Here is a 25,877-nt window from a genome sequence, read left to right as displayed (position 1 = left end):
TGCTACAGCCACTCGACGTGTGCCTGAACAAGCCGTTCAAGGCACACGTGAAGCGGCTGTATGCCCAGTGGATGGCCGACGGCATGTACGCCCTCACACCGACGGGACGCGTGCGAAGGCCTGATATTCCATTGCTGTGCCAGTGGATCGTGGATGCGTGGAAAGCGATACCGGCCGATTTGGTGCGCAAAAGCTTTAAAAAATGTGCGATCAGTAATAGTCTGGATGGTTCCGAGGACGACTACGTCTTTGAGAGTGGCGATGAAGCCTCGGATGGCAGTAGTGAGAGCGGCGACGATTAAGAATCGGATAAGCAGTGACGTGGTGGCGGTCGTTTGAATAAATGTTCTGAAAACGAAATGATCACTGAGTGTGAGTTGCATCTTTCTAGCGCTCATTTTTTTTTTTTTTCAGGTAAACGTGCGGGTTATACGCGAGTTCTTTTTTTTTTTTTCCGCCGAGTTCAAAGTTAGGGGTGCGGGTTATACGCAGGGGCGGGTTATACGCGGGTAAATACGGTACGCTATCTGCCACAGGCGACTTAAAAAAAAAATCTTGTATGATGTTAAAAAAAAAAAAGAAAACACCCTGTAGTATATGCAAAACTTTGAACAGGGGCTTTGCAATATAGCAAGCAATTTTCAGCTCTCTTGTATTACTGCAGGATGTATATTTTCAGCTGCCATGGTATCTATACAAACCACCCGATCTTGCTGTTCAAACTTTGCACTGTGCTTTCAGCTTGAGAGCTCAGGCTGTGCTTATTCTGGTATGTTGTATCTGTATCACTGAAAACACATCCTATTCATCTATGCCGGAGTTACGTTGCTTTGATTTCTGAAAACAAAACTTGATGACCTATCAGTTTCGTGGCAATGAAAAAAATTCATTGTAATTAAAAGCATTTAGTATTGATTAATCAGAAAGGCAGTTGATCGATCACTCAGCCCTAGATCTGCAGTGATATAAAAATTGTGGTACCACTGCTGCTATTTCTTGATTTTGAAGTGCTTTGACATTACAAATTTTGCTTATGCCAAAGAAGCAGGGGTCAAAAGGAAAAACGCTAGCTTGAAAATGCATGTTTTCCAGTGGCTCAGAAGAAAAAGTCATGCCAGGACACCGGGGGTTGGTGGGAGGACTCCCAAATTAATATAGCCTATGGCATTCTAGCTGCTTCAAACTCTTCATGCAAACAAGCTACTATACAACTTGAATATGGCATGTTATTGGATGTTGAAGTGATACTTGTGTAATGCATCTGCATGTGCTGAGATAAAGCTTCTTATAGAGGATATCTTCTGGCTTAAGTGTTTGTTGAACAAGACAGACGATGAAGCCTTTTAAGACCACTGTGTTATGTGTGAAAATTTGAGCAATAAAAATAATATTCTTTGTACCTGCTTTTTTTAGATTTCTTTTTTATCTGTTAAGTGCTTACACTTGTGGTCATGCCATTGTGGCCAGTATACTGCGAAAATTTATTTTGCTCAATTCTATTCCTTTCTTATTCTCACTGTTGTCACTAAGTTGTCACTGACCAATCCCTGTGATAATGTATGCTGATGGAAGCTTGGAAAGGAGTAGCATTTGAACTGAGCCAGTGCAGTGTCCTGGCCCGTGTTGTTGTGCTCTGTGGCAGCTCTGCTCATTGCCTTATACACCTAAATGTTTTCCTGTTTCACCCGACAGCAAATTCTCGACCATGAGGGCAAGCCAGCAACAACATTGTACCACATCCCAAGCATTAGCAAGCCTTCGATATACCACGAGGTGTGTGTAAGTACGGTCTCTTCGATTTCTTTTCCACCACCTGCCTGCTGCCACTGCCGTCATGGCCGTGTCCTCCTGCCCCAGTCCTCCGCACCCTAAGGAACGACGCACCGCAGTGGCGCACTCTGTTCTGTGCACGCTGTCGTTCACCCGTCATCGTCGTCTGCCTGGCCTGCGTGCGTGAGTCCGCTGCAGAAGATTGCTGCTGCTGCTGCTGCTTGTCGTACTGACATGAGGCACCTGACGCTGCGCGTCTTATTCTTTCATTAGTTGGGCCATGTTTCTTCTTCAGTTCAGCTTGCGCTCAAAGAAAGTGAAATAGGTGTTGTCCAAAGCATAGGGTGTGACATGTCACTACTCGTTTCTGACACCTACTCGCTGCATATCATTGCCTTGGTATGTGGTGTTCAATGACTTTTTAAATTTGCTCTTGAGAATTGATGTGCAAATAAACCAGATCATTCATTTAGTCCATGCAATACATGGGGCAAAGGCAATGAGCTGCTCGTGGTAGGCAGCAACTGCAGAATAATGCCAGCACGGAGGCTACACAAAGCTTGCGCATACAGAGCTTGACTGTAGCAGTATTAAAATGTTGCATGGCACTTACAGACTTACTATTAAGCAATACCAGCATTAGGTGACACGAGACGAAAGCAACATAACGTAGCTCATGTCCTGTGGCTTGTGTCTCTTGTCCCATCCTGTAGTGCTGGTGTCACATAATGAAAAAACAAGCCCATTGCACTGGGTCAGCAAAGGTAACACCTCCTGGTCTCTTGAACTGCCAAAACCAAGCGGCAACTTGAGGAAGGGTAACCAAGTTAATTTTTGCCTTCTTTTGATGCTACATGCAATTAGCATCCTTTATTTCAAGGATGCTATTGCTTTGAGGGTGCAGTTTGGACACCACCTATTGGTCTTAGTTCACTTCAATAATGTCTGCAGTGCTGTAGTTCAGAGTGTCGAGACTGAGTTGCTTGTTTATTTTACAGCATGATATCTGTTGCAGCTTCTACTGCATAGGTGCTTATTTAGATATTGAATTTGTATTTAATTAGCTACTCATGCTCTTATATTTAGGTACATGATGCTGTAGATTTCTTTTTGATAGTTGCCCCTTGCTTTCGTGCTGAAAGTGAAATTGGTTTCAATGCTGTATTGCGAAGTGTTAAGACGGAGTTGTTTGTTTCTTTGTAGCATGATACTTGCAGCAGCTGCAACTGTGTAGATTTGTGTAAGAGGCAAGAGTAATTTACGTAGCAGTCATTTCTTTATTTACTAGCTTGTGCTCTTACTTAATTTGCTGAGCTGCCATTAGTTTATCACTGTGCACGCTTTTAAATTCTGGGCACTCTGCATCTATAGTTAAGCATGACACCCCTTATAAGAACTGCAAAAGCTCTTGCCAAAAATGAAAAATGTAATATCAGGACATGCGTGCAGGGCATCGAGTTAGTCCTGCATGGTTGGGGGTGAATGCTAGCATAAAATTCAAGGCAAATCCAGAAACAAATCAACATTCAAACTCAGAGCACGAGATTGAGAATGTAGAGAGCAGCAATCAAGACACACATATCTCTTGTTCAGCTTTGTTCACAAAGGATATATCCAGTTTGTGGTGTACGGTAAACTAAAGTCATGGTAGATGCCACTTAATAGACCAGTGTTTTAGCTGGTAACTGTTAAAAGGAGATGGCATTCAATAATGTAAGCCCTGTTTATTGCATTGCAAGGTATCTAGTTTTCTTGTAAATTATAAGTGAACCTCTTCTACTAGTCTATGTCAACAAAACATGTTAACTTGCTCGAGGTCAACTAAGGAAGCAACCATTCCTGTCCATTGAGAAAGTGGGTTCTTCTGTGTCGGCCAACGATATTTGCCATGATCATAAAGTTACATTTGATAACAATCTTTACACCCCGCAGCTGGGATTCAGTTGGATTATTGTTGTGCTTCTCATGGCAAGGTCATTGGCTTGATTTTCGGCCACAGTGGCTGCATTCTGATGAAGGCAAAATATGAAAATGCTTGCGTGCCAATCTTTGGGTGCATCTCAGGTGATGGCCACATCATTCCAGAAACATTGACTGCTGGGCCAGTTAGTGCATCATGTTGTGTCATTGAGTGGAATAATGGCAGGACGAAATGATTTGGACAGGACCCTCCGCTATGATGTCTGTTGCTCATAGCCCTCTGTGTTATGTTTGGATGTTAAACATAATCAGTCAGTCGTTACAGACAGATTTAGTATATCACTTGCCGTTAGTGTTGCTACTTTGGCCTTTGCGCTTAGTACTAGCTAATCTGTGCTGTGTATGCTTTTGCATCTGGCAGCAGTAACACGGAGTGAGGATGAGTTAGCATGCGTGAAACTGTCAGGCTGAGACTGTAGCAGTGCACTAAGACTCCCTGGTGTGCAGCATTGATTGATTTCTGACCAGAGATGCACAGCATTTCCGACATAAAGGTATCTTGTTCACAGTGCTAAAGCAAGCACAGCAGAAAATTGCGAAAGCTATTGTGTAGCACAAATGAAGTGGAGAGGATTTAGGAATATCAGAAGTCAAGAGCAGTAAATTGTAAATGTGGACGCAGTAGTGGCTTCTTAAGTTTGTCAATAAAAAATTGCGAGGGTCGGTTTTTTCCCACCAGGCATGTCAGCTGTTTTTGAACAGCTGATTCGGTCACTTGTCACCACGTGTATGAAAATATCTATATGGGTGTTTGCAGTGTATTTGTAATCAACTATTGCACCAACATGAATGTTACCTTCTATGTCTACGTTGTGGCATGCACGTTGCACAGAAGTGTTTTTTGAATGTGTGTTGTCAAGTTTAACATACCCCGATACATCCTTTTATTCCTTTTGCTGTTCTTGGAGTTGGGCTCTGGAAATTGTGCTAAGCGAAGGGACTGCAAAACAGAGAGGTGTTCTTCTCTTTTGCTTTTGCGTCAAACCTGTTTTCACGCTGGAAATATAATATTTATCTTAAATTGACACCAAGTCATCCATGTTGGGAACATCTCACAGGCCATAGCAATAAAGCATTTTGCCAAAAAAAAAAAAAACATCACAATAAACTTTGTACTTTGGCAACTTCCTTTGTTTAAGACTAATTTATTTGCTTTCAGGAAAAAGCAGGCACATGTACCTGCCCATGAAGGTTAAAAAATATATATATGTAATATAGATGCCGCATAAGTTTAGTTTTGTTGGTGAGAAGAAAACAGTTGTACCTTCATATAATGAGGGTGGATATAAAGTATTCTTGGATGTAACAAAGCAAACTAAAATGTTTTTCACCAGTATCGGCATGTAATAAACTTATGCTTCTCAAAATATTGAATATAACCAAAATATTCTTGTTGGATGCAGCTTCATTATATAATGAGTTTTTACTGCCTAGCCTTATGTTCTAAGCAAGGATGAATCCAAACTAACGTGAAATGTACGTCTTCTAAGGCTTTTTTAGTGCTTTCGAACTGTTAAGTGTGAGACGGTAAGACCCAGAAATTGCCGTGAAAGGTCGTAAAGGTTTATGCATGTGTTTTATCTGTGCAGTGTACTGTAGTGCTTACTCACAGAAAGTGAAATTGCTGCTCAATCACAGATGTGGACCTAACACAATGCTGTGTGATGTTACTTTGTGTGTTTTGATGTACTATAGAAATCCAGTGTTTGGTTAACATTGCTTAAAGTGTTACCGTATGAATGAAAGGACGATGCCGATTTGCTCTTTCAATTTATTGTTGAACACTGCATAGTTTACAGCGTTACTGTCTGAAAACAAGAACAGTGCACTGTCCTTGCTCTACAGTTTGCTTTTCTATACATTTATCCTAAAAAGCTAGAAGACGTGCACAACTCGTGATCCTTCCTATTGGCTATGATGTGCAAGTTTTAAAAATGCCAGTTATTTATCAGGCAGGGAATGCAGACTAGGAATTGAGATCTTGTACTTATTTTAGAAAACTAGAACTCGTAACTGGGTTGATTGGTACACAGTTAAACCTCAATATATCAATGTTGGTAAAATCAGAACTTTACTTCTTTATATTGAAATTTTGTTATATTGAAATGCCCCCCTCCCCTTAGCATGCGTTTCGTCATGTTACCACACATTCACTCCCTTCCCTTCCCCCTTGCATGCATCAAGCCACCAACCTTCTCTGCTCACCTTCTCACGCTTTCTCTCGCACCCATAGTGTACAACACGAAGGGTGTGATGGGATCTTATTGCCCTTGGACTTTATACGAAACATGACGGTGAGAAGGTCTTGTGTTTAGCACTGAAACTGCTACTCATGTTTGTCATTTATTTCCACACCAGGCAGGGATAATCAACAACAAAAATGCCAAATCGGGCGCTGACGCAACCTAGGTTCGATATACAAAACTCTGCGCATAGAATGTGCTGCTATGAATGCATTATATGCTGCACGGACTTTGTACTTGGCATTTCTGACCTCCAAAATTAGGCCGTGCACAATGAGATTTTGGAGGCTGTGAGCAGCTCAATTCGCTGCTCTGATTTGATGGCCACTTTCTATCACACAACTCTCAATTTGAGTTGCATTTGAAAGCAGTCGCATGTAACTTTACCATTTGACCATCTGAAGTAGTGGCAGTTACCATTTATTGCCTTGGTATTCCTTTGCGGCAGCAGTGAAATTTCGTTGCACTAAAATCTCATGTAAACACACTTTGCTATATTGTGCTTCAATATGGATGGCATTCTAGGGATAAGAAATGATAAAACGTTATACTTTGTTATATAAAGACTTTAGTTATACCGCAGTTTGTTATATTGAGGTTTAACTGTACATGCTGATAAACTGATAATGTAAACCCATTTTTAATTATAGCACGCTGGCGATTTGTCCATACTTGTCTTTTGTACCAAACAGCGATGACTGCAAATTACAACAATGATGATGGAACTACAGGGCGCAACTGGCACTCCTTTGTCATGTCTCTTCATTGTCTTTATCTCAGTTTGTGTTTGCCACTCACTTATCTCTATATGTGCCAACATGGCCAAGGATGCATGATGCTTGGGTATTGAGTCGAAACTTTTCATCAGTAGTACCAATATTGCTGGCCATGATCCTTGCCTGTGCAGCCTATATCGCTGCCGCAGCCCCAGCTGACTGAAAACATGCTGTCCAAGCTGGAGCATGGAGAGGGCAAAGCGACGCAGGGCCCATATCTTGCAGTTGATTCACTCAGCGCGAGCAACAGGTGAGAAGTGATGCTTCTGTTTTTTTACTTGACTGAGTGTGCCAGTTTCTCGTAGCCAGCGTTTGCTGCAACTAAAGTGTTATCTGTGGTGTTACCTCCATTACAAAAGGAGGCAGTATGGAAAGAGACCCGCCATGTTGGCTCAGTGCCTGTAGCATCGTACTGCTGATCATGGGTTCATGGGCTTGATTCCCAGCCATTGCAGTCACATTCCAATGGAGGCAGAATGGAAAAATTCTTGTGTACCATGCTTTAGGTGCACATTAAGAAACGGCAAATGTTCGGAAATAATCTGGAGACACCCCACTATGGTGTCACTCACACTCTTGTGTGTTGCTTTGGTAATGTTAAATCCCACAAGTTGATTTCATTTGTATGGGTCAAGGGAGTCCCGTTCCTTGCGCTTGAAGTAACATCATTTCTGATCAGCTCTCCCAGCAGTAGTCAGTTCTTGTTTATGTGACCTGTCATGTAGTTTTCATATACATGTAGCAGATCTTTTCTAAATCTTCCATAGCACTAATATAGTAGAACTTCAGATCAGAACATACTGACAGATGCTGCAATGTTTGCGTTTTGAATACTTTACTGCTAAAGACATCTGCTTAGTGGTCGTAGTTACAGAAACCTGCATGATAGCCGTCATGTTTACTCTGCTGTTAAGGTACGAAAAAAAAAAAAAAAAATTACCGACGATTACGTTACTTCCTAATCCGAAATTTGAGCGCAGCAAATAAGCTGTTTCACCTTTTGGATAGATTGAGGCAAAGAAATCGAGCAACACATGTATGCGCTATCACATAATTTTTTTTGTATTTTTCACACGTATTCCTTTAACAAAGACTCCACTAACAGTTCTTGACAGTCATGAAGGAAGCTTTGTGGTCGGAGAAATAGGCTGATATATGTTCGACTTGGTACACCAATGCTTGATTCTCAAAGACGAGATCTATACAAGTGCCTCGCGAGGTTGTCACAGCTGTGGGGGAAGCAGAGGCTAAGCGCCGCCGCCGAGAAGACCCTGCCGTTCGCGCCGCCGAAGCGGAGGCTCATCGCCGCCGTCGAGAGCAACCAGCAGTAAGCGAGGCTGAAGCAGAAGCTCATCGCCGCCGCCGAGAAGACCCTGCAGTTCGCGCCGCCGAAGCGGAGGCTCATCGCCGCCGTCGAGAGCAACCAGCAGTAAGCGGAAGCGGAGGGGGGCGGCGTGTACACCCAGCGGCAAACGATGGGGGCAGAAGCGCGCGCAGCAAACGGACAACACGATAAAGGGAGGAGGGAAGAGATAGCAGTGACTGACTGATGCCGCTGACGGCGATAGTGAGTCAAACCCAGCTATCCGCCACACAAGAACAAGGGGGGGGGGGGACCCTTTCCTCCTCTTTCTGCATGGCGGCGACGGTGTTCTATGCAGTCACGTTATCTTGACTCTCTAGCGGCGTCAGCGGCATCCAGCGGTATCAGTCGGTCGCTGCTAGCGCTGGGGGGATGAAAGGGGGCGGAGCTGGTTACGAGGCCGCCGACGACGCCGACGACGACGCCGACGGCGACGACGACGCGAAACCCAGGAACGGACGCCAAAGAGCTGCGCTCTAAAACACGAAAAATACTGGTGGGGATTTTGAAAATTTAAAGGAAAGGGCAAGTAGCCTTACGATCAAAGTTAAGGTGGCTTCCAGATGCATCTACATGATGGCTCTGATGTTCATGAGAGAGTGGTGTAGCAACAAAACAAGTTGATTTATCATGTTCTAGAATGCTGTAGGGCCCCTTTAATGATTGCATAGTTCTTTTTCTTCCTTTTGATTGAATTTTTTTTTTTTAGGCTGCATGTGGCCATGGTCCTAATGCGTGTATACAACCAGTCCATCAGCACCATGCCTCAGGCATCCAGGGCCTCATTTTGCAAGATGTGCTCAAGGTCAGTATAACCACCAGTGAATAATGGCCACTCTGCCCTTTGCGCCTATGTATTAGGTACTACTGGTTCATTCTCCACAAGTCTAAATTTATAGTATAGTAAGAATAGGGCAGGGCCAAACACTTCTTTATTGAAAAAGAGGCAGAAACCAGAGCTTTTTTTTCTTTTTCGTTTTTTTAATGTGAGCCCTAGTGTTATATTTATTGCCAGCCCCCTTTCAAGGTTTAACAGCCTTGTGTGTTAGTTCAATATTTGTAGCATTATTGTCACCCTTTTGTCTATAAATTCATTTATTAATTAGTTCATTGAATAATGCATATAAGAGATGATTTCTAGACGTTAAAGAATTTTTAAAAATCACCTGTGTCAGACAGTATAATTCTAGTCCTTGAGCTGGGTTATTCAAAGAGGCAGATATGCATGAAAAATTGAAACACACAATGAACTAATTAGCTACATTGACTAATTGCATTTTAATTAATTATCTTATGGCATGTATTGCAATTTGTGTATTGTAGCTGGTAGCTTGCAAGACATATCTACTTGGAACAAATTTTAAAAATGGCCCATGTTTTGACATATGTGTCATCAAACTCTCTGTAAAAATGCGCTGTTCCACTTAATTATTTAACATGGTGCTCTTTCATGCATTAAAGCTCAAAAGTAACTCAACGGCCTGCCATATAGGTCAAGTGTATAGGTATAGGTGGTATTTCCTTAAACTCATTCAAAATGAATCTCTTGAAGCTGGTGTCATCCTGAAAATTCCTTCTAAGTGGATATGCATTCAAGCCTCTCTGGCTGCAATTCTTAAGTTGCAATATGTGCCATAAGTAATTAAGCTTAATTAGTGAATTTTTGTCAATTAGTTCAATTTGTGTTTCGATTTCTTGTGCAAGTAATATCTGCCTTGTGGAATATTCCAGCTCAAAGACTAGAAGTATGCTACCTGCCACAGGCGATTTTTAAAAATTCCACAAAGCCTAAAAATGATCACCCTTTATGATTAAAAAAAATAGCATGTATTGTCTTTAGGGTTACTTTCTTCGACACTGTTGAGTATGATTTGTGTTAGAAATCACATGTTAGTCCAGTCAATGAAGTGTAGAACTAAGGTTTGCCTTCCCACTTATTGCTAGAATGTGCAGTTGATCACTTTTTCTTTTTGTAATATTTGTAATTTTTTTGCTAATTGTGCCTACTTATTTCAGATAGTGAGAAAAGAAGCACTATCTGTAAGTTAGTAATTATTGGCTTATATGTTTTGATCTTGCAATGTTGACTTATGGCTGTCTTAAAGGGACGCTAAAGCAAAACAATAAATCAGTTTAGACAAATAAAGCATTGTTTGAGAACCCTGCAGGCAGTAATTTCAAAATGATAGTTTGATTATTAGATGAGAAAATGAAGGTCGAAGTATCAGTATTTGAATTTCGTGCCAAACCCCTGATGCCGCTATGTCAGTGTGACGTGAGGGATTCCAAGCTATGTTTTCGCATTTGGGCTGCGTTGGCTGAGTAAAGGTTCTCGAAACTTGCCATGTTTAATATTTGGTTCCTTTAGAATGCAATGTAGCAATCTGTACCGATATATAATTAAGTAGGTCCTAGAAGATGCCATCAAAATTCATGACATCACAGCGACCAGGTGCGGGAACTTCAAGGAGGCGTCCACACCCATCTTTCGTTCTTGCGCTTTTTCTGGCTTACCAAGCATTTTATAGTGGCAAGAGTGGTGTTTTTGGTGTCGTAAAAAGGTAATTTACTGATGCAGAAGAAATCATTTCTCTCTTTAGTGTCCCTTTAAGCAAGTGTATTGTCACTTTAATGTTCTGCATGTTTTGTGACCTTGGCTATGAGTCCCATTATGCTCACTTGCAGATTAAATGACTACTGGCAAGGCAAAACTAAGCAAATCCTTTTCACTTGCTCATTGGTCATTACCACATTGAAAAGTGTGGGTATGATTTAGGGTTGCCATCTCTCCAGTGGACGAATTCGGGTTGAGGGCAGCGGGGTGGCTGGCAATGGCCAAGCCTGTCGGTGCCAGAAGGCACCATTCTATATGTGCAACAAAATTGCACACATCTTTTTTAGTACTGCTAGAAAGGTGCTGTATAATTTCCAGGCTATCACAACTACCAAAACAGGTAGAGCTACTGTGAATGATTAGGGCCTACAACAGATGTAAGACCACTACAGAAACAAAACAGCTTTTTTGTTTGACTGCCATTCTTTTACAAGTGACAGAAAATAAGTACCTGATTGCAATTACAATTACATCATTCAGTACTATAATTGATAAGTGACCAATTACTGCCATGCAAAAGTAAATGAGCAATTACTGAAATTAATTGCTTACTTTTATGTTACGTTTGTCTGATGATTTATTAACATTGCAAAAATACACTAAATACAAGTAGAATGAGCTAGTCTGGCTCTTTAAGTGTGCCCTCTGCAGTTCTTCACATGTTGCTTATCTTCACTAACAATTGCTTTTCAAAATTTTCTTTGGTCATCTTCCCTCATTTTCTTGTGAGCACATTAGCAGCGACATTGTGAAGTCACTTGATGTCTGCACTGGAGGGAAAAGTGTTGTTTTAACCTACGAGCACTGGAAAGAGAAATTAGCGAGCAAAAGCCAAGAACGATCTAAGTACAGTGGAAAAACTGAGCTCTAAACTTACTGAACATGACCACTCTGATGGGGCGACGCTCGTGCTGTATATAACACGAAACCATCGCGAAATGCAGAATGCAGACCTCATGAGACAGGTAATTTAAAGGGGTCATGTACCACTTTTTATAAAATTCAAGAAATGCATTTGGAGTTAAATTAGGCTATTTCCAAAATACTTTGCCGTAAAAAATTCTTCAGTGCGTTTAGCAGAAGTGGAGTTATTGGCCATCAAACATGCCGCTTGTGGTGCTTCCGCTCCTTCATCAATGATTTGTGCTGTGAACGCCATGGCAAAGTGGGATGTGCCCACAATGCTCCGCCTACAGAACATGACCGTGACGCGTGATTCAGTTCTGGATGTTCACGTAGACGCCACTATTTCCAATTTTTCTGCTTATGACGCGCCAAACACGGTTGTCCTCAACGAGCCGAAGTGCGCTCAGCCAGTTGAGGTGTCCAGATGGCCTCCTCCCCTGCTGGCAAGGGGGACCTTGAGGCACTTCGCCTAAGCCAGTGGACTCGTCGCGACACCCTGCGGCAGCTGTGGTATCTACGCTACATAGCAGACAGCAGCTATATGCAAATGCAGCATTTGCATTGTGCGTGGCTTGGCTTGAGTGCACGCTCACGCCCATATGCTCCTGTCTTATTGTGCTATGTAATGCGGGCCGGCTTTGTCCTGCACCAGCTTGGCCAATGGATAGTAGCCACATCCAACTTGTGCACTTTGAAGCATTATCAATAACTCATTACGAAGCGAAGTCTGTCAATGCAACCAGGACCGGACCAACCAGGACTGGTTGCATCCAGGACCGGCCAAGATTGAGCGTGCGCTGGCAAGCGTGCATTCAATAGCAGCCGCTTAGGGGAATTTGCTATCATCATCATCAGCATCGTCATCAGTCTGTTTTAAGTCCACTGCAGGACGAATGCCTCTCCTTACGATCTCCAATTACCCCTGTCCTGCACCAACCGATTCCATCCAGCACCCGCAAATTTCCTAATTCCATCGCTCCACCTAGTCATCTGCCGTCCTCGATTGCGTTTCCCTTCTCTTGGTACCCCTTCTGTAACCCTAATAGTCCAATGGTTATCTAAATGGCACATTACATGACCTGCCCAGCTCCATTTTTTTCTCTTGATGTCAATTAGAATATCGTTGATACCTGCTTGCTCTCTGATCCAAACTGCTCTCTGATCCAAACTGCTCTCTTTCTGTCTCTTAACCTTATGCCTAGCAATCTTCATTCTATCACTCTTTGTGTGGTCCTTAACTTGTTCTCAAGCTTATTTGTCTGTCTCCAAGTCTCTGCCCCATATGTCAGCATTGGTGAAATGCACTGATTGTACACCTTCCTTTCCAATGATAATGGTAAGCTTCCAGTCAGGAGCTGACAATGTCTGCCGTATGCGATCCAACCCATTTTTATTCTTCTATGAATTTCCTTCTCATGATGCTTTATTTCGTAATATAGCAACTTCTATTCCATGAGAAGGAATTTGCTATATTACAAAATAAAGCATCAAGAAAGGAGTGAGGCGCAGGCTTCCGTTGAGAACAGAGTGTTTAAGAGAATGGTGACTTCGCGCTCCGCTTGCAAGCTCCGCGCACCGTGCACGACTGCAGAACCTGGCTAAGGTGTTCACAGCAGCGTATGCTACCCACAGAGTATGTTATTTCACCAAGCCCAACGGGTGGTTCAGGGCCCCTTTAAGATGAAGGAAAAAATACTAAGTGCCAGGTCTGGCCGTTTAACATGCCCTTTCACAACGACAACCACAGTTGTTCTAGTGTAATTTCTGCCAAATTCAAGTGTACAAAGCTTGTTGCCTGTTACAGCCTTTCTTACCAGTAATGTAACTGGTTATATGCAATTGGATACAAAAATAAGTAATTGATTTGCAGTAAGCATTACTAAGTAAAAAGATGCTACTTGATCAATTACAAAACCACAGTTAAACCTCAATATAACTAAGTCGGTAAAATTGTCAATTTGCTTCATTGCATAGAAGTTGCGTTATATTGAAATTCGATCTTTTATGCTAGTAAGTACAGTCACTGGGGGATTTTTGTATCATTGAACAGGCTGCAAAATTTTCCATGCCATGTTGACGATACCTTCACATTGGTGGTATGAAGTGAAGCCAGCCTTGCTTTCGCATCTGCTCCACCCCCGCGACTGATAAGTGTCATCCGCATTGCTATCACGAAAAGTGCCTGCAGCGGGGAGTAAATGTTTTGTCTGCCTCTTGCTTCAACGTGTCTCTGAAACTCAAGATTACGCAACCTCCAGCATTAAATGGGCAGGAAGACGGCACACAATGCTATGCCATTTCAGCTCACCCAGTCTTTGCATATGTCACAGATTACCTCTAGAACAGGACACATGGGCTGCGTATGCGCACAGCCATGCTGAAAACCATGGCTGTGCTAAAAAAAATTATTGTGTCAATCTGTCTCCCGCTGCACCCCCTCCTTCCCTTGTGCATGCTTAATTGTGTTACCGCGACCTCACTTCCCTCCCCTCTTTCCTCTTGCTCACGTGAGAATTTCGTGCTCGTCAAGTCACCATCCTTCTCAGTTCACCCTTGCACGCCTTCACTCACACCTAAAGCATACAATGTGTGACGCCCGATGGGATCTCAATGCACTTCAACTTTATGCGGAACATGATGGTGCTCTGCTTCAGTGATCACTCTCAGTGGCAAAGCGTTTGCGTTGAGAGGTGCGTTTGCAAGCAGCTGCTTGTAATTATACCATCTGCCCATCTGTGTTCGCAGAAGTTTCTGTTTATTGTCTCGGTTTTTCTTCGTGGATGCAGTGAAATTTTGTTATATCGTAATCGTGTGTTGACATGCTTCATTATATTGAGGTTCAAGATATATTGTGTTCTATGGTAAAGAAGTTATAAAAAGTTACATAGTTTGTTATATGGAGAAGATTGTTATATTGCGGAATAACTCCACAAGAAAGTGTAATTTGTTACATGTCGGATGACAATGTAACAGAATTAGAGGCGAGCAATGTATCAGTTTTATCAAATACAAATCAAATACAAACAGTAAGTATCACACATTGAATCGAATATCAAATAATGAAGCCCAGATGCATATATTTACAGCAGGAGTAGATATTTAGGTAAAATTAGGTACTACGCTTGTAGTGGACAGTGAAAAAATTGGAGCTAAATATCAGGGACTGAGGATAAGTTTTAAACACATAACTACCGTATTTACTTGAATCTAACACATTCTTTCTTCTAATAAAACGGGTCCAAAAACTGCGTGCACGTTATAACAGAGTACGACCCTAAATCTGTGTTACCATATCTTCATTGACATTTCAGAAAGTGGCAGCCTTGTACGCGTTTCGAGCTTAGCTGCCGTAGCTTTCTCCATGTGCTGTAGTACGTCTGCTTAAGCAATGCTTCCTTTGGCTTAAGTTAGTGCACCGCATGGAGAAAGGATGGCGCACCGTCTGTTTTCCCGTTATCTGCGTTTGCTCTATCAGCATGGAAGTGCTAACTGCAAAGACATGCTGAGTTCATCATGATGTCGCAATTAAAGGGAAAGCGATCATGTATGTGGAGACAGACGGAAATCGGGCTGCATCACGGGCGTTCGGAGTTCCGAAAACTTCCCAAAATGCTGCCAACACACCCTTTTTTAGATCCAGAAACACTAAATGACAGAATAAAACCAAAGTCGCAGGTTGTCAGGGCTACTTCTGCGAAACCGAAAACTTGTTGTCGATTCCCTTCTGATAATTTTGCGATGGTGTGTTTAGGAGACGTAGAACAGTAGCAATACCTTAACACTTGTTTGTTGCAAATTATTTCGTTAGTTCTGATATTCAAAAGTACCAAATATAGTTTCTGTTCGAATACGAATAAATTGGTGTGTAATATTTGAAGCTTTGAATATTCGCCCACCTCTAAACCATAACACAAAAGAAAAGAATGCTCAGCTGAGCTGTCAGTCGCTCTATAGAAAATCTTGATTTTTTTTTCTAGTGAATAACAATAAATAAAACAGTCTGAAAATTTGGCTGTCCTGACCAGGTCATGTCAGATTCTGGACTTTTACTTTGAAAGTAGGGACTGCTCGCTCATTCAGGATGGCTGGCAACCCTCGTACAATTTTGAATGTACTACATTGATGGGTGGTGTTGTGTTCTAGCACGCAGCTTGTAGGTTTGGGCTTCAACAAAAAGTTTATCGCAGGCACAAAATGAATGTATAACTTGCTTCCAGTGTAGTCACAGGAGTCATCTGGAAGCCTGCCTGTCCAGTTTCACTATACACTATTAAGCTTTGATGCATTACATGACATAAAACATGTTATGTAGTCCGTCAAATGCTCTCCTTCTCAAAACTGCGCAGGGTCGTGAACCAAGGGACATTAGAAACCGTTCGACGGATGTCCTTCGACAGCAGCTTGCCGGGCAGCTTTGCACCACGTGTCAACTTGAATTCACAGGTCCTCCTGGAAATGCTGCAAGCTATATACTACTCCATGTAAGCCAACCTGTTTAGCATATTCACTATCTCTGTCATCTTGTTGGGTCAGCTGGTGGACAACGGACAAGAGAGAGGAAGAACACAAGGATGACACAGATCCCTTTTCCTCATTGTCTGTTGTCTTCTAGCTGGCACACCAAGATGAATATGCACCGAATAGCACAACTGTCCATTGCTCCAATATCGTCACGATGCACTTGTTGAAGAAGAGTAAACATAATCCTGTGGGCCAGAAGAAGAGATGTGTAAGCACTCTGAGTTGGTGCTAGCTATGGATTTTTTGAAAATAAATGCCTTTCCTTAGCATAACAGATTCTACAGCTTTACTGAACTATTAAACTCTTATTTTATTATTGCTCTTGTCAAATTTCTTACGACCACATTCACTGTGTTGTAACGAGGAATTACCGTATTTTTCTGCTTGTAACCTGCACCACACATTGCAATTGCCCAGGGAAAAAAAAGAAGTCAGTGTTTATAACTTGCAGAAATAACTGCATACAAGAATGCTGAAATCTCCGTAAAAACAACCTCCATTCGTGGATGCACGATTCATTCACGTCGTCTTCGGCCAGTGGCTCTGTTCCCCATCTCTTTAGCAGCACTGATAATCTGCAGCTTCTCCTGCGCCCTAAAGGACTGCCGTCGAGCGCATTTCCTTGTTATTGGAGTTCTGGTTTGCCGGCTCCGCATGCACTATTTTCTAACTACAAAACGTAAAACTACTTGGCGTGGTTGCTTAGTGGCTTTGGCATTGCGCTGCTAAGCATGAGGTCGTGAGATCAAATCTCGGCCATGGCAGCCGCATTTCGTTAGAGGTGAAATGCAAAAAGTGCCTGTGTGCCATGCATTGGGTGCACATTAAAATAACCCAGGGGGTCGAAATTAATTTGGTGCCCCCCACTATGGCATGCTTCATAACCATCATCCTGGTTTTGGCATGTAAAACCCCAGAATTTAATCAGTCAAATGTAAAATACTGACCTGGAAGGAAAAAAAAGCGGGCGACCTTGAAAGAGGGAAGAAGGGAGCTTCAACATGCAAGGATGGGGAGAGAATGGGACTCCCTAGGAGATAATGTAACTTTAAATGATGGAGAACTTTGCCTTGAAATATGGCTGCAGCATATTTTGGTTTCGCGGCAGTGCGCGCAGCGCTGCCACGAAACTACATGTCAAGGCAGAAGTAAGGCTGCCATGAAACCAGACCTCAAGGCAAAATTCGCATATAATCTGCACCCTGACTTTACTGTTAAACGTTTTGAATTTTTTTGGTGCGGGTTATACATGCAGAAATATGGTACCATAGATGTATAGCTTTGCAACGCTAGTTAATTAGCATACCGACTGTGCCTTGACGACTGAGACAAGGCAGTAGTGCATAAGCATACCTGATAACCTTTATGATTTATTGTAACACACCCGTTGTTAAAAGGTTTACAACTGTTGTATTTACATTTATAAATTTACAATTTTTCATTTGTGTCCACTTCAGGGTAAAATTTCTTTTTTTTTTTTCAATTGTGGAACAGAGTCCTCAATCAATTTCTCAGCCTCATTTTTCGGACCTGCTGGATTAATCAGACCTACCCACTATCCATTATCCACTTATTCGTATAATAGGAACAAAAAAAAGGGACAGTATCTTTAGTGCACGCAAAAGAGGATGAAGGTGAAATTCTGCGTGCTCACGAGACATTAATTAAATTACTTGACATTCTCATTCGAATGCATTGTTACATCCTATTACTTGCTTTCTCTTTTTTTACTGTGAAAGCATTGTATGGCTCATGAGGTGGAAAATACGGCAAAATTTAAAGGTTAAGGGTTTGACTCTCACCAAAGGTCCTGGGTTTTCAAGTGCCTTAATTGACAGTGTCTTGATTAATGTCTCCCTAATTAACACCAAAGGTCGGGGGTTGGAGTGCCTTAAATAACTTTCTTAATTAACTGTGCCTTAAGTAACTTTGCCTTGGCACCAAAGGTCATGGGTTCGACCATCACTGGTGCACCATCAATTTTGGTGCCATTGAATTTTGGTCCCACGAGAGATCAAGGGTTTGACTCCAATCGAAGGTTGTGGGTTCGAGTGCCTTAATTAACTTTGCCTTAACACCAGATGTCGAGGGTCCGGTTCCCACCAATCGTTGTGGGTTCGAGTTCCATCAATGGTCGAGGGTGGCACTGTCAATTTCGCTGCCATTGAATTTTGGTGCCATAACACTGGACGGTCAATTTTTCGATAATGCCATAAATGGATTTCTCAACCCAGGAGGCACTTAAAGCTTTGGCCTTAATGTCGGCCGCCGTTTTGTGTATTGTTCATGAATGAACATCATGGACATTTTCGTTTGTGACACAGAGTATTCCTGCTGCAACTATAGAGCAGACTGCCTGTTCACAGCATCTCTACAGAACACTTTCCTAATTTCTTGAATACGCAGTCTGCATCTTGAGTAATAAAATAATTTTTAGTATTTTTCACGAAATATATTAGTATTTCGTGGTTTCGACCATGGTATTTTTCAGCTGCTAAGGTTGGCAGGTCTGGACAAGCATTGTGAAAGGCCTAAACTTATTTCCCAAGTGTGTTGTAAAGTGATGACATGTAGGTAGCGCAGACTGCAATCTGTTCTGGTGCATTGATTTGTGCAGGTTCAATGGCTTATTTGCCCTTGCACATCAAGCCCTGAACGACATTCATCGGCGAGCCATGCAGCAGATGTACTCTGATGTCTTAGTGGTGAGTTATTTCATGCTTACCTGTATTGAAACGTTGTCCAATTGGTTTCATCTTTCTTGGCCATTACTAAAATAGTACCATATTTACCTTATTCTGATGCGCCCCCGAATCTAACGTGCACCTAATTTTTGTGCACTTATAGTAAGAAAATAAATATGAACCTAAATGTAATACCAGTGTCACACGACCACCTTTGATCGTGAAAGGACTTTGCATTATTCAATGGCTTTCAACAGCACAACACAGTGGTCAACCACCAAGGTTCTTGATTTTGTGCTCACATCTGTAGCACACGTCCACAAGGCCTCTATTCCAATCTCATGCATTGATGTGTACCACCCCTCTCTTGAGATTGCTCTACCTTTCACCTCTATTCAACACACACCACATAAACAACCACCTTGCATTTAGCTGCAGAAACTACTTTGACATTTACAAATACAGTGAACTCTCGTTAAGGCAAATTCAGTTAAGCTGAATTCTCGCATTTAACGAAAAACATGGGAGCATTTGCTTGGTTTTCCATAAATTCGATGCACAAAAAGTCCACTTATGACGAATCACCTCAGACGTACTGATCGGTTAGGATTAACATTTGGAGGGACCGCCAACGCTACCAATCCTGGAGGCTGGGGTGCCTCAATGTGCCGCGCCCAGGGGCAAGCGCATTGAGGCACTTTACTGGAGGCCTGTTCACTCGTGGACTGAGGTGAAAACAAGAGGAGGAAACAAAAAAGCTACAGTGACGTTTCACTTCGTGAATGCAGGTGACGTGCGAGTGTGGGTGCTACAGTGCACATGAAGCTATCGACCATTGGTGCGCCTAGGTGCCTACGCTGTTCGCATCGCAGAACGTATTCAAGTCGGGACTCGTGTGGTTGCACCATACACAGCAGCCACCAGAGTAGAAAGCCCCCTTGTAAAAATTCGTTTTCTAACTCAATTAACAAGCATGGTGTCAGCTCACACAGGCCGCCAATATGGACACACCACACATCACACTCAATTACCTCGGACGCTTGCTGTCAAAATGCCGGCTTGAGGAATTGTGGCAGCAGCAGCGAGCGAAATGACCTTTGTGCTGTCTGTCACTTCAATGCAAACTGAGCAGCTCGAACACAGTGCATGCAAAGCTACCATCCATTGGCCCACCTAGACTTTGCCCCCAAAGCAGATCGCTTTCAAAATAAAGACAGTGCAACCGTGCACGGCCAAAGTACAATGCCTCCCTCCCGTCCCCCTGTGCCATGCGTGTGATGGAAGATAGCGTGCTTCTCCTCCCCTTTCCACCCTTGCACATGTGAGACTGAGCCGCCTTCTTCGGCTCACTGGCACACGCAGCATAGAGTGTGCAAGGATGATGTTATCACAAGACAAAGCCGGTACCCCTGTATTGCAAACAAAACCTGTAGCAACTGCTAGAGGAGGTCAACCCAGCGTGCCTCCATCTACCTTCCATCCTGCAACGCTTCGCCTTGTTTCTCCTTTTTCTATTAAGTTTTGTATTAAGTTCAGCTAAATAAATGCTTTTTATGTAATTTTCCATCTTAGTAAGTCTACTTCATTTACCATGTTGAAATAAGATATTTGGATGCACCTGGTCTTGTTGCCAATTATTCTGATAAGAAGAACTTCTGGTAAGACGAACAAATTTTCATTGTCCCTTTGAGTTTCGCTTAAAAGGAGTCGACTGTACCTTAATGGTTATGACTAAACCAGGATGCTTGAGGATCAATACCCGATGTCTGCCACAGCAAACTTGACCTCTCTGGTTCAAGATACAATGATCAAATTCAAAGCCACCATGTCGATCTCGCACCCTAATATATTCTCACATAGTAGTGACAGTAAAGAACAAAGTAGCAATATACTGTGAATGATAAAACTAACTTTTATAGGGCGAACCTGTGCCCACAAAAACAGACTACACTTAAAGCACAATGATAGTGGCGAACACAGTCGGCGATCGGCGAAATCTGATCTGCAAGTCAAGCGCATCGGCTTATGTACATGAGCCATCAAACATTCCAGAGTAATCACTGGTGCCCGCATGTCTCCCAAAAAGATATACACCAATCGCATTGCAATTACACGCAATCAGATTACACAAGGTTCAGTGACAACAGTGGATAGACAGCGGATACAACCATCGATAACATTCCAGAAACTTTCGATACATGCAGGCACGTCCCACGCTGAGCGATATTTGTTAGACAGTGAAAAGCGCTCACCCATAAAAGATAAACAAGTCCACGTGTCAACGCCCCCCTCTCAAAAAGCCTTGTCCTGATGCTACAAACATAGCAGGAGAGTGAAACACTAAAGGACACTTATCAAAGAAACAAAATCCAAAGTAACGTAGTCCAAAAAGAGAAAGTCCAAAGGTCAGCTACGCAAAGTCCCGATGCACAACGTGGACTGTTTCAGGTCGTGAGCGTCACCGTTGGGATAGCGAAATGCCATCTGGTACAACCTCATAGTCGAGTGCGCCAATGCATCGGATGATCTTGTAGTGTCCGAAATAGCAGCGTAAAAGCTTCTCGTCAAGTCCTCGTCGGCGTATTGAGGTCCAAACCCAAACACAGCCACCGGGCTAGTACTCGATGTAGCGTCTTTGAAGGTTATAGTGTTGGCTGTCAGTAGTCTGCTGGTTCTTGACCCGCAGGCAGGTGAGCTGTAGGGCTTCATCAGTGTGCTGTAGATAGGTGGCGATGCAAGATTCTGTTTGTCGGAGATGTGCAGCAGCATGGTGTCGCGGGTCGTTGTCTGGTTCCTGCCGTAAACCAGCTTGAATGGCGTGATCTGTCTTGTTTCTTGCACCACCATGTTGTAAGCGAATGTTTTGTACTGCAGGACGGCATCCCAGGTCTTGTGTTCGATGTCGGCGTACATTGCTAGCATATCGGTGAGGGTCTTATTCAGGCGCTCTAAGACCATTCGTCTGCATGTGGTAGACAGTTGTCCTCCTGTGGCTTGTCTGATTGTACTGCAGAATGACTTGGGTGAGCTCTGCTGTAAATGCGGTTCTTCTGTCAGTGATGAGGACTTCTGGGGCACCATGTCACAGGAGGATGTTCTCGACAAAGAATTTTGTCACTTCAACTATACTTCCTTTCGGCAGAGCTTTCGTTTCAGCGAAGTGGGTGAGATAGTTGGTCACTGTGACGATTTACTTATTTGCAGACGTTGACATCGAAAAGGGTCCCAGCAAATCCATCCCTATCTGCTGAAATGGTCAGCAAGGAGGCTCAATCGGCTGTAGTAATCCCGCTGACCTTGTTGGTAGTGTCTTGCGTCGCTGACACTTTTGGCATGTCTTGCCGTAACAAGCGACGTCGGCGGTCAAGCGCAGCCAGTGGTACCTTTCCTGTATCCTTGATAGCATCCAGGCGAATCCAAGATGTCCAGCACTCGAATTGTCATGTAGGGTGTGCAGTACTTCTAGACGCAGCACTGAGGGAACAACAAGAAGGTAACTGGCGCGGACTGGTGAGAAGTTCTTTACGAGTAGATTGTTTTGAAGCGAGAATGTAGACAATCCTTGCTTAAATGCCCTAGGGACAATGTCAGTGTTCCCTCCCAAATACTCGACGAAGCTTTTTAGCTCCGGGTCTGCTCATTGCTGTTCAGCGAAGCGTTCTGCCTTTATTATTTCAAGGAAGGCGTCGTCATCCTCGTGATCTTGTGGCGGCGGGTCAATGGGGGCGCATGATAGGCAATCGGCATCAGAGTGTTTTCGTCCAGAATTGTAGATTACAGTGATGTCATATTCTTGCAGTCTGAGGCTCCACTGTGCCAGGCATCCTGAAGGGTCTGTTAAATTCGCTAGGCAACACAATGCGTGATGGTCGCTGTCGACTTTGAACGGCCTGCCATATAGATAAGGGCGGAATTTCTCTGTAGACCAAATGATGGCGAGGCATTTCTTTTCGGTCGTAAAATAATTGCCTTCCGCTTTTGACAGCGACTGTCTAGCTGCTCTGGTCTTGCGAAAGAATTGAAGACTCGGCGATCAAGGATGCATCCAGGTGGGAGGCTGCACTTCGCAGCCCGGACCTGGATGAACAATTCTGGGCTGTCCAGCAGGCTCACGACGTGGCTGTGAGGCTTGGCCTTCCGGTCCCGACGTGGGAGCGGCCCGCTTAGTGATTAATTATCACCACTTGCAGGACCAAATAAAATTTTCCTTCCTTCCTTCCTTCCTTCCTTCCTTCCTTCCTTCCTTCCTTCCTTCCTTCCTTCCTCTGGCCTAGGGCAGCATTGAGCAGCAGGGCCGAGGAAGGTGGTGGGGAGGGACACTGGCCTCCCTGCCTATATAGTTTTCTCATATCAGCTCTGCCAGCCCCCTATTTTGATTTTTTCATGCAACACGGTTATAACAATTATCGGTTATAACAAAGGAATTTTCGTGGCACTTGAATATTGTTATAAGTGGGTTCGACAGTATTGCAATCGGTACCTATACCTTGTGTGTCTATTTCCAGTATGAGAGGATTGTGGAGCACATTGGTATTGGCTCCCTAATGCAGTGGTGACTTGTCCATGACATGCACTCCTTACTCTAGCTAGTGCATGGGGCTGTAGACTCCACTCCACTGCTAACCGCAATCAATTTTCTTTTTCCTACTTGCTGTAGTAGATGTTCCCTGTTTTATCCTTCCCACATGCTCCTTACGGGTCCATTAAACCGCTTTCAAGTCATGTACAACCTCCTTGACATGGGAAATGTATATATTCATGTCATTAAACACTTCTCTGAGGATGTTATGAACAGTGTGACTCATCCCTGTTTTGAGGTACATGGTCAAGCTCTGTGTTGAACCATATGCAATCTCTTCATTTTTTTTTCTACCATTCTTCTACCTGTCCTTTTATTTCCTTCTCTTTCGTTTATTATGTATGTGTAGATGTGTACATTTGCAGTTTATGTGTCTTGTTCCTGTGCCATGTAAATTCTGTCATTATTTTTCACTTCGCCGCGTTTTGTGTTTATTGCGCTTTTTTGTGCATTGATTATGCTTTCTTGCTGCTGCTGCATACAGTGTTCAGTTAGTACTGTAGTGTGCCACACTAAAGGTACCAAGCTGTTTGTGGTCACCTGTCAGTAAGTAACTGAATAAATAAATAAAATAAATAAGTTTGCACAAAGAACAGAATAGGCTGCTTTTTGTTGCAGCATTCAGACTGACTGCAAAGCGTGTGATGCAATTAAACCATCTTGCATGCACTCCAGGAGCAACTGGATGCGGGCTCACAGTTTGAACTTGCCTCATATCGCAGCTCAGTGTTCATGCGACAGGTCGACAGTAGTAATCATTTGTCACAAAAGATCAAATTAACGCATCAGTTTCTTCTACCAACCATTGTTCTTTGTGAAAAATTCCAGCAGGACCCACCACATGGTCGATGTTTATGTGATTAGCATTTAAGCAGTGCAGCAACTCACCATATCGCTGGAGACACCTTTATTTACAATCTGTAGGGAAGGACCTAGGCTAAGAATGCTAATCACATTAATACACCCGCATACCACAGTGTCTATGCCTTTGGGCACCACAAAGAAAGCTTCACTAAATGTGACTTCCCAACCACATCCAGTTTTGTTGTGCTGCCACTGTAGAATTTGGGTTGAGCCTATCTGGCTTCAAATGAACTACGGCGTAATTGCGTAGGCATCTTTTTCAGGCATAAACCATTAATTTTTATTGTTTGGTGGAAGAGAGTGCAGTGCATTCTCACTTTTGTCTGTCAGACATGTAATTTCCTTCTTTCTGTTTTGTGAGCCAGAGCAGCGTTTTAGGGGCTAAATTGTAGACAACAACAGCACACCAAAGTGCTGTTAATAAGAATGCTTATTGTATTAAAGCTAACTCTAGGTGATGTTACCTGTTAACCGAGCTAACTGTGGCTGAAACAGTGGAGAGAAAGGCACTGAGCCGCTATAGGTTGTACGATAACCGTGTGATCCGTTTAGCTCGACTTTTAGTTTTAATTTAGTTTTGATTTATTCATCATTTTTGTGATCAGCCTCCAGGTTCCAATAATCAAACAATAGACAGCATTATATACAAAGTTTCGCTATTTCACAGCTTACCTCATTTCTAATTTCGGATAGAACAGATTTTGTGTGTAACAGACTGTTTCTCGATTGATTATTACAGTCTGTTGTAATGAGTATTGACTACATGCAGATAGTACAACAGTATTTGTGTGCTCTAAAAGCTTATAGCATTAAAATTTTCTGGGAGAATGAGCTTAAAGTGCAGTTACAAAAGCTCTAGGAATGTAGGTCCGGACTTCCAAATGATTTGAGGATGAAAACATTGAATGTGCTCATAAACTTCCTGTCATTCCAAGTGCACACACATTCGTACAGTTTTATAATTGAACACTGAAAGGCTGCTTCTCCGTATTTGTATTGTGTTGCTGTTTAGGCTGGAATCCTTTCAGAAGTAGTTCTACATTGGGGCATGCTGCAACGGTTGCCTATGTTGAGCTAGTGTTAAAGGTATGAAAATAAGGCCAGAACATTTTGTTGGGAAGTCTTGCCTTGCTTTGATGTTTTTCTGTTGTGTACAGGTGACAAGTGCCATCAAGAACTCGCTGATGGCTAGCCAGTGTGGACAGCCAGCCGAGGGGCCGATGGGCATCAGTGTGGCTATTTCACCCACCACCTCCACGACCACAGTATCAAAGGCCATCATCACCAATGCCTCGTTCCGCACCAAGAAGCTTCCAGGTCTGTGGCAGAACTGGAGCTATTTTCTCCCTCAATCACTTGCTGACGTATCGCTCTCTGTGCACACTGACACCTGTATAGACATGTGCCAACATATGTGGCAGTGGCTTTTGTTGGCGGGCACACTTTTTTGCTGCATTATTTTGCATCATCGAGTTTGTTGCCACGATGGCAATTGAAAAGTATGGCTATGTCTAAGGTATGGCTAAGACATACCTGCAGCTACAGTGGGGAGGAGACATCAAGCTGGCTGCTCAATT

At 43.0% G+C, this 25,877-nt stretch overlaps 1 protein-coding gene across 1 annotated transcript in view; it reads left to right on the top strand.

The window, feature by feature from the left end:
* Positions 1-25,877, top strand: part of Hyccin (PI4KA lipid kinase complex subunit hyccin) — a 65,340-nt gene that overhangs the window by 17,624 nt on the left and 21,839 nt on the right. The window contains exons 6-11 of the mRNA XM_075680791.1: positions 1,693-1,773; positions 6,901-7,019; positions 8,842-8,937; positions 15,999-16,133; positions 18,791-18,878; positions 25,458-25,617. Of these exons, the coding sequence (XP_075536906.1) occupies positions 1,693-1,773; positions 6,901-7,019; positions 8,842-8,937; positions 15,999-16,133; positions 18,791-18,878; positions 25,458-25,617 (679 nt within the window). The remainder of the gene's footprint in view (positions 1-1,692; positions 1,774-6,900; positions 7,020-8,841; positions 8,938-15,998; positions 16,134-18,790; positions 18,879-25,457; positions 25,618-25,877) is intronic.

Source organism: Dermacentor variabilis, chromosome 2 (genome assembly GCF_050947875.1).
Source record: "Dermacentor variabilis isolate Ectoservices chromosome 2, ASM5094787v1, whole genome shotgun sequence".
Classification (NCBI taxonomy): domain Eukaryota; kingdom Metazoa; phylum Arthropoda; class Arachnida; order Ixodida; family Ixodidae; genus Dermacentor; species Dermacentor variabilis.
The sequence above is the reverse complement of the archived record's forward strand: the minus strand, read 5'-3'. Positions and strand labels throughout refer to the sequence as shown.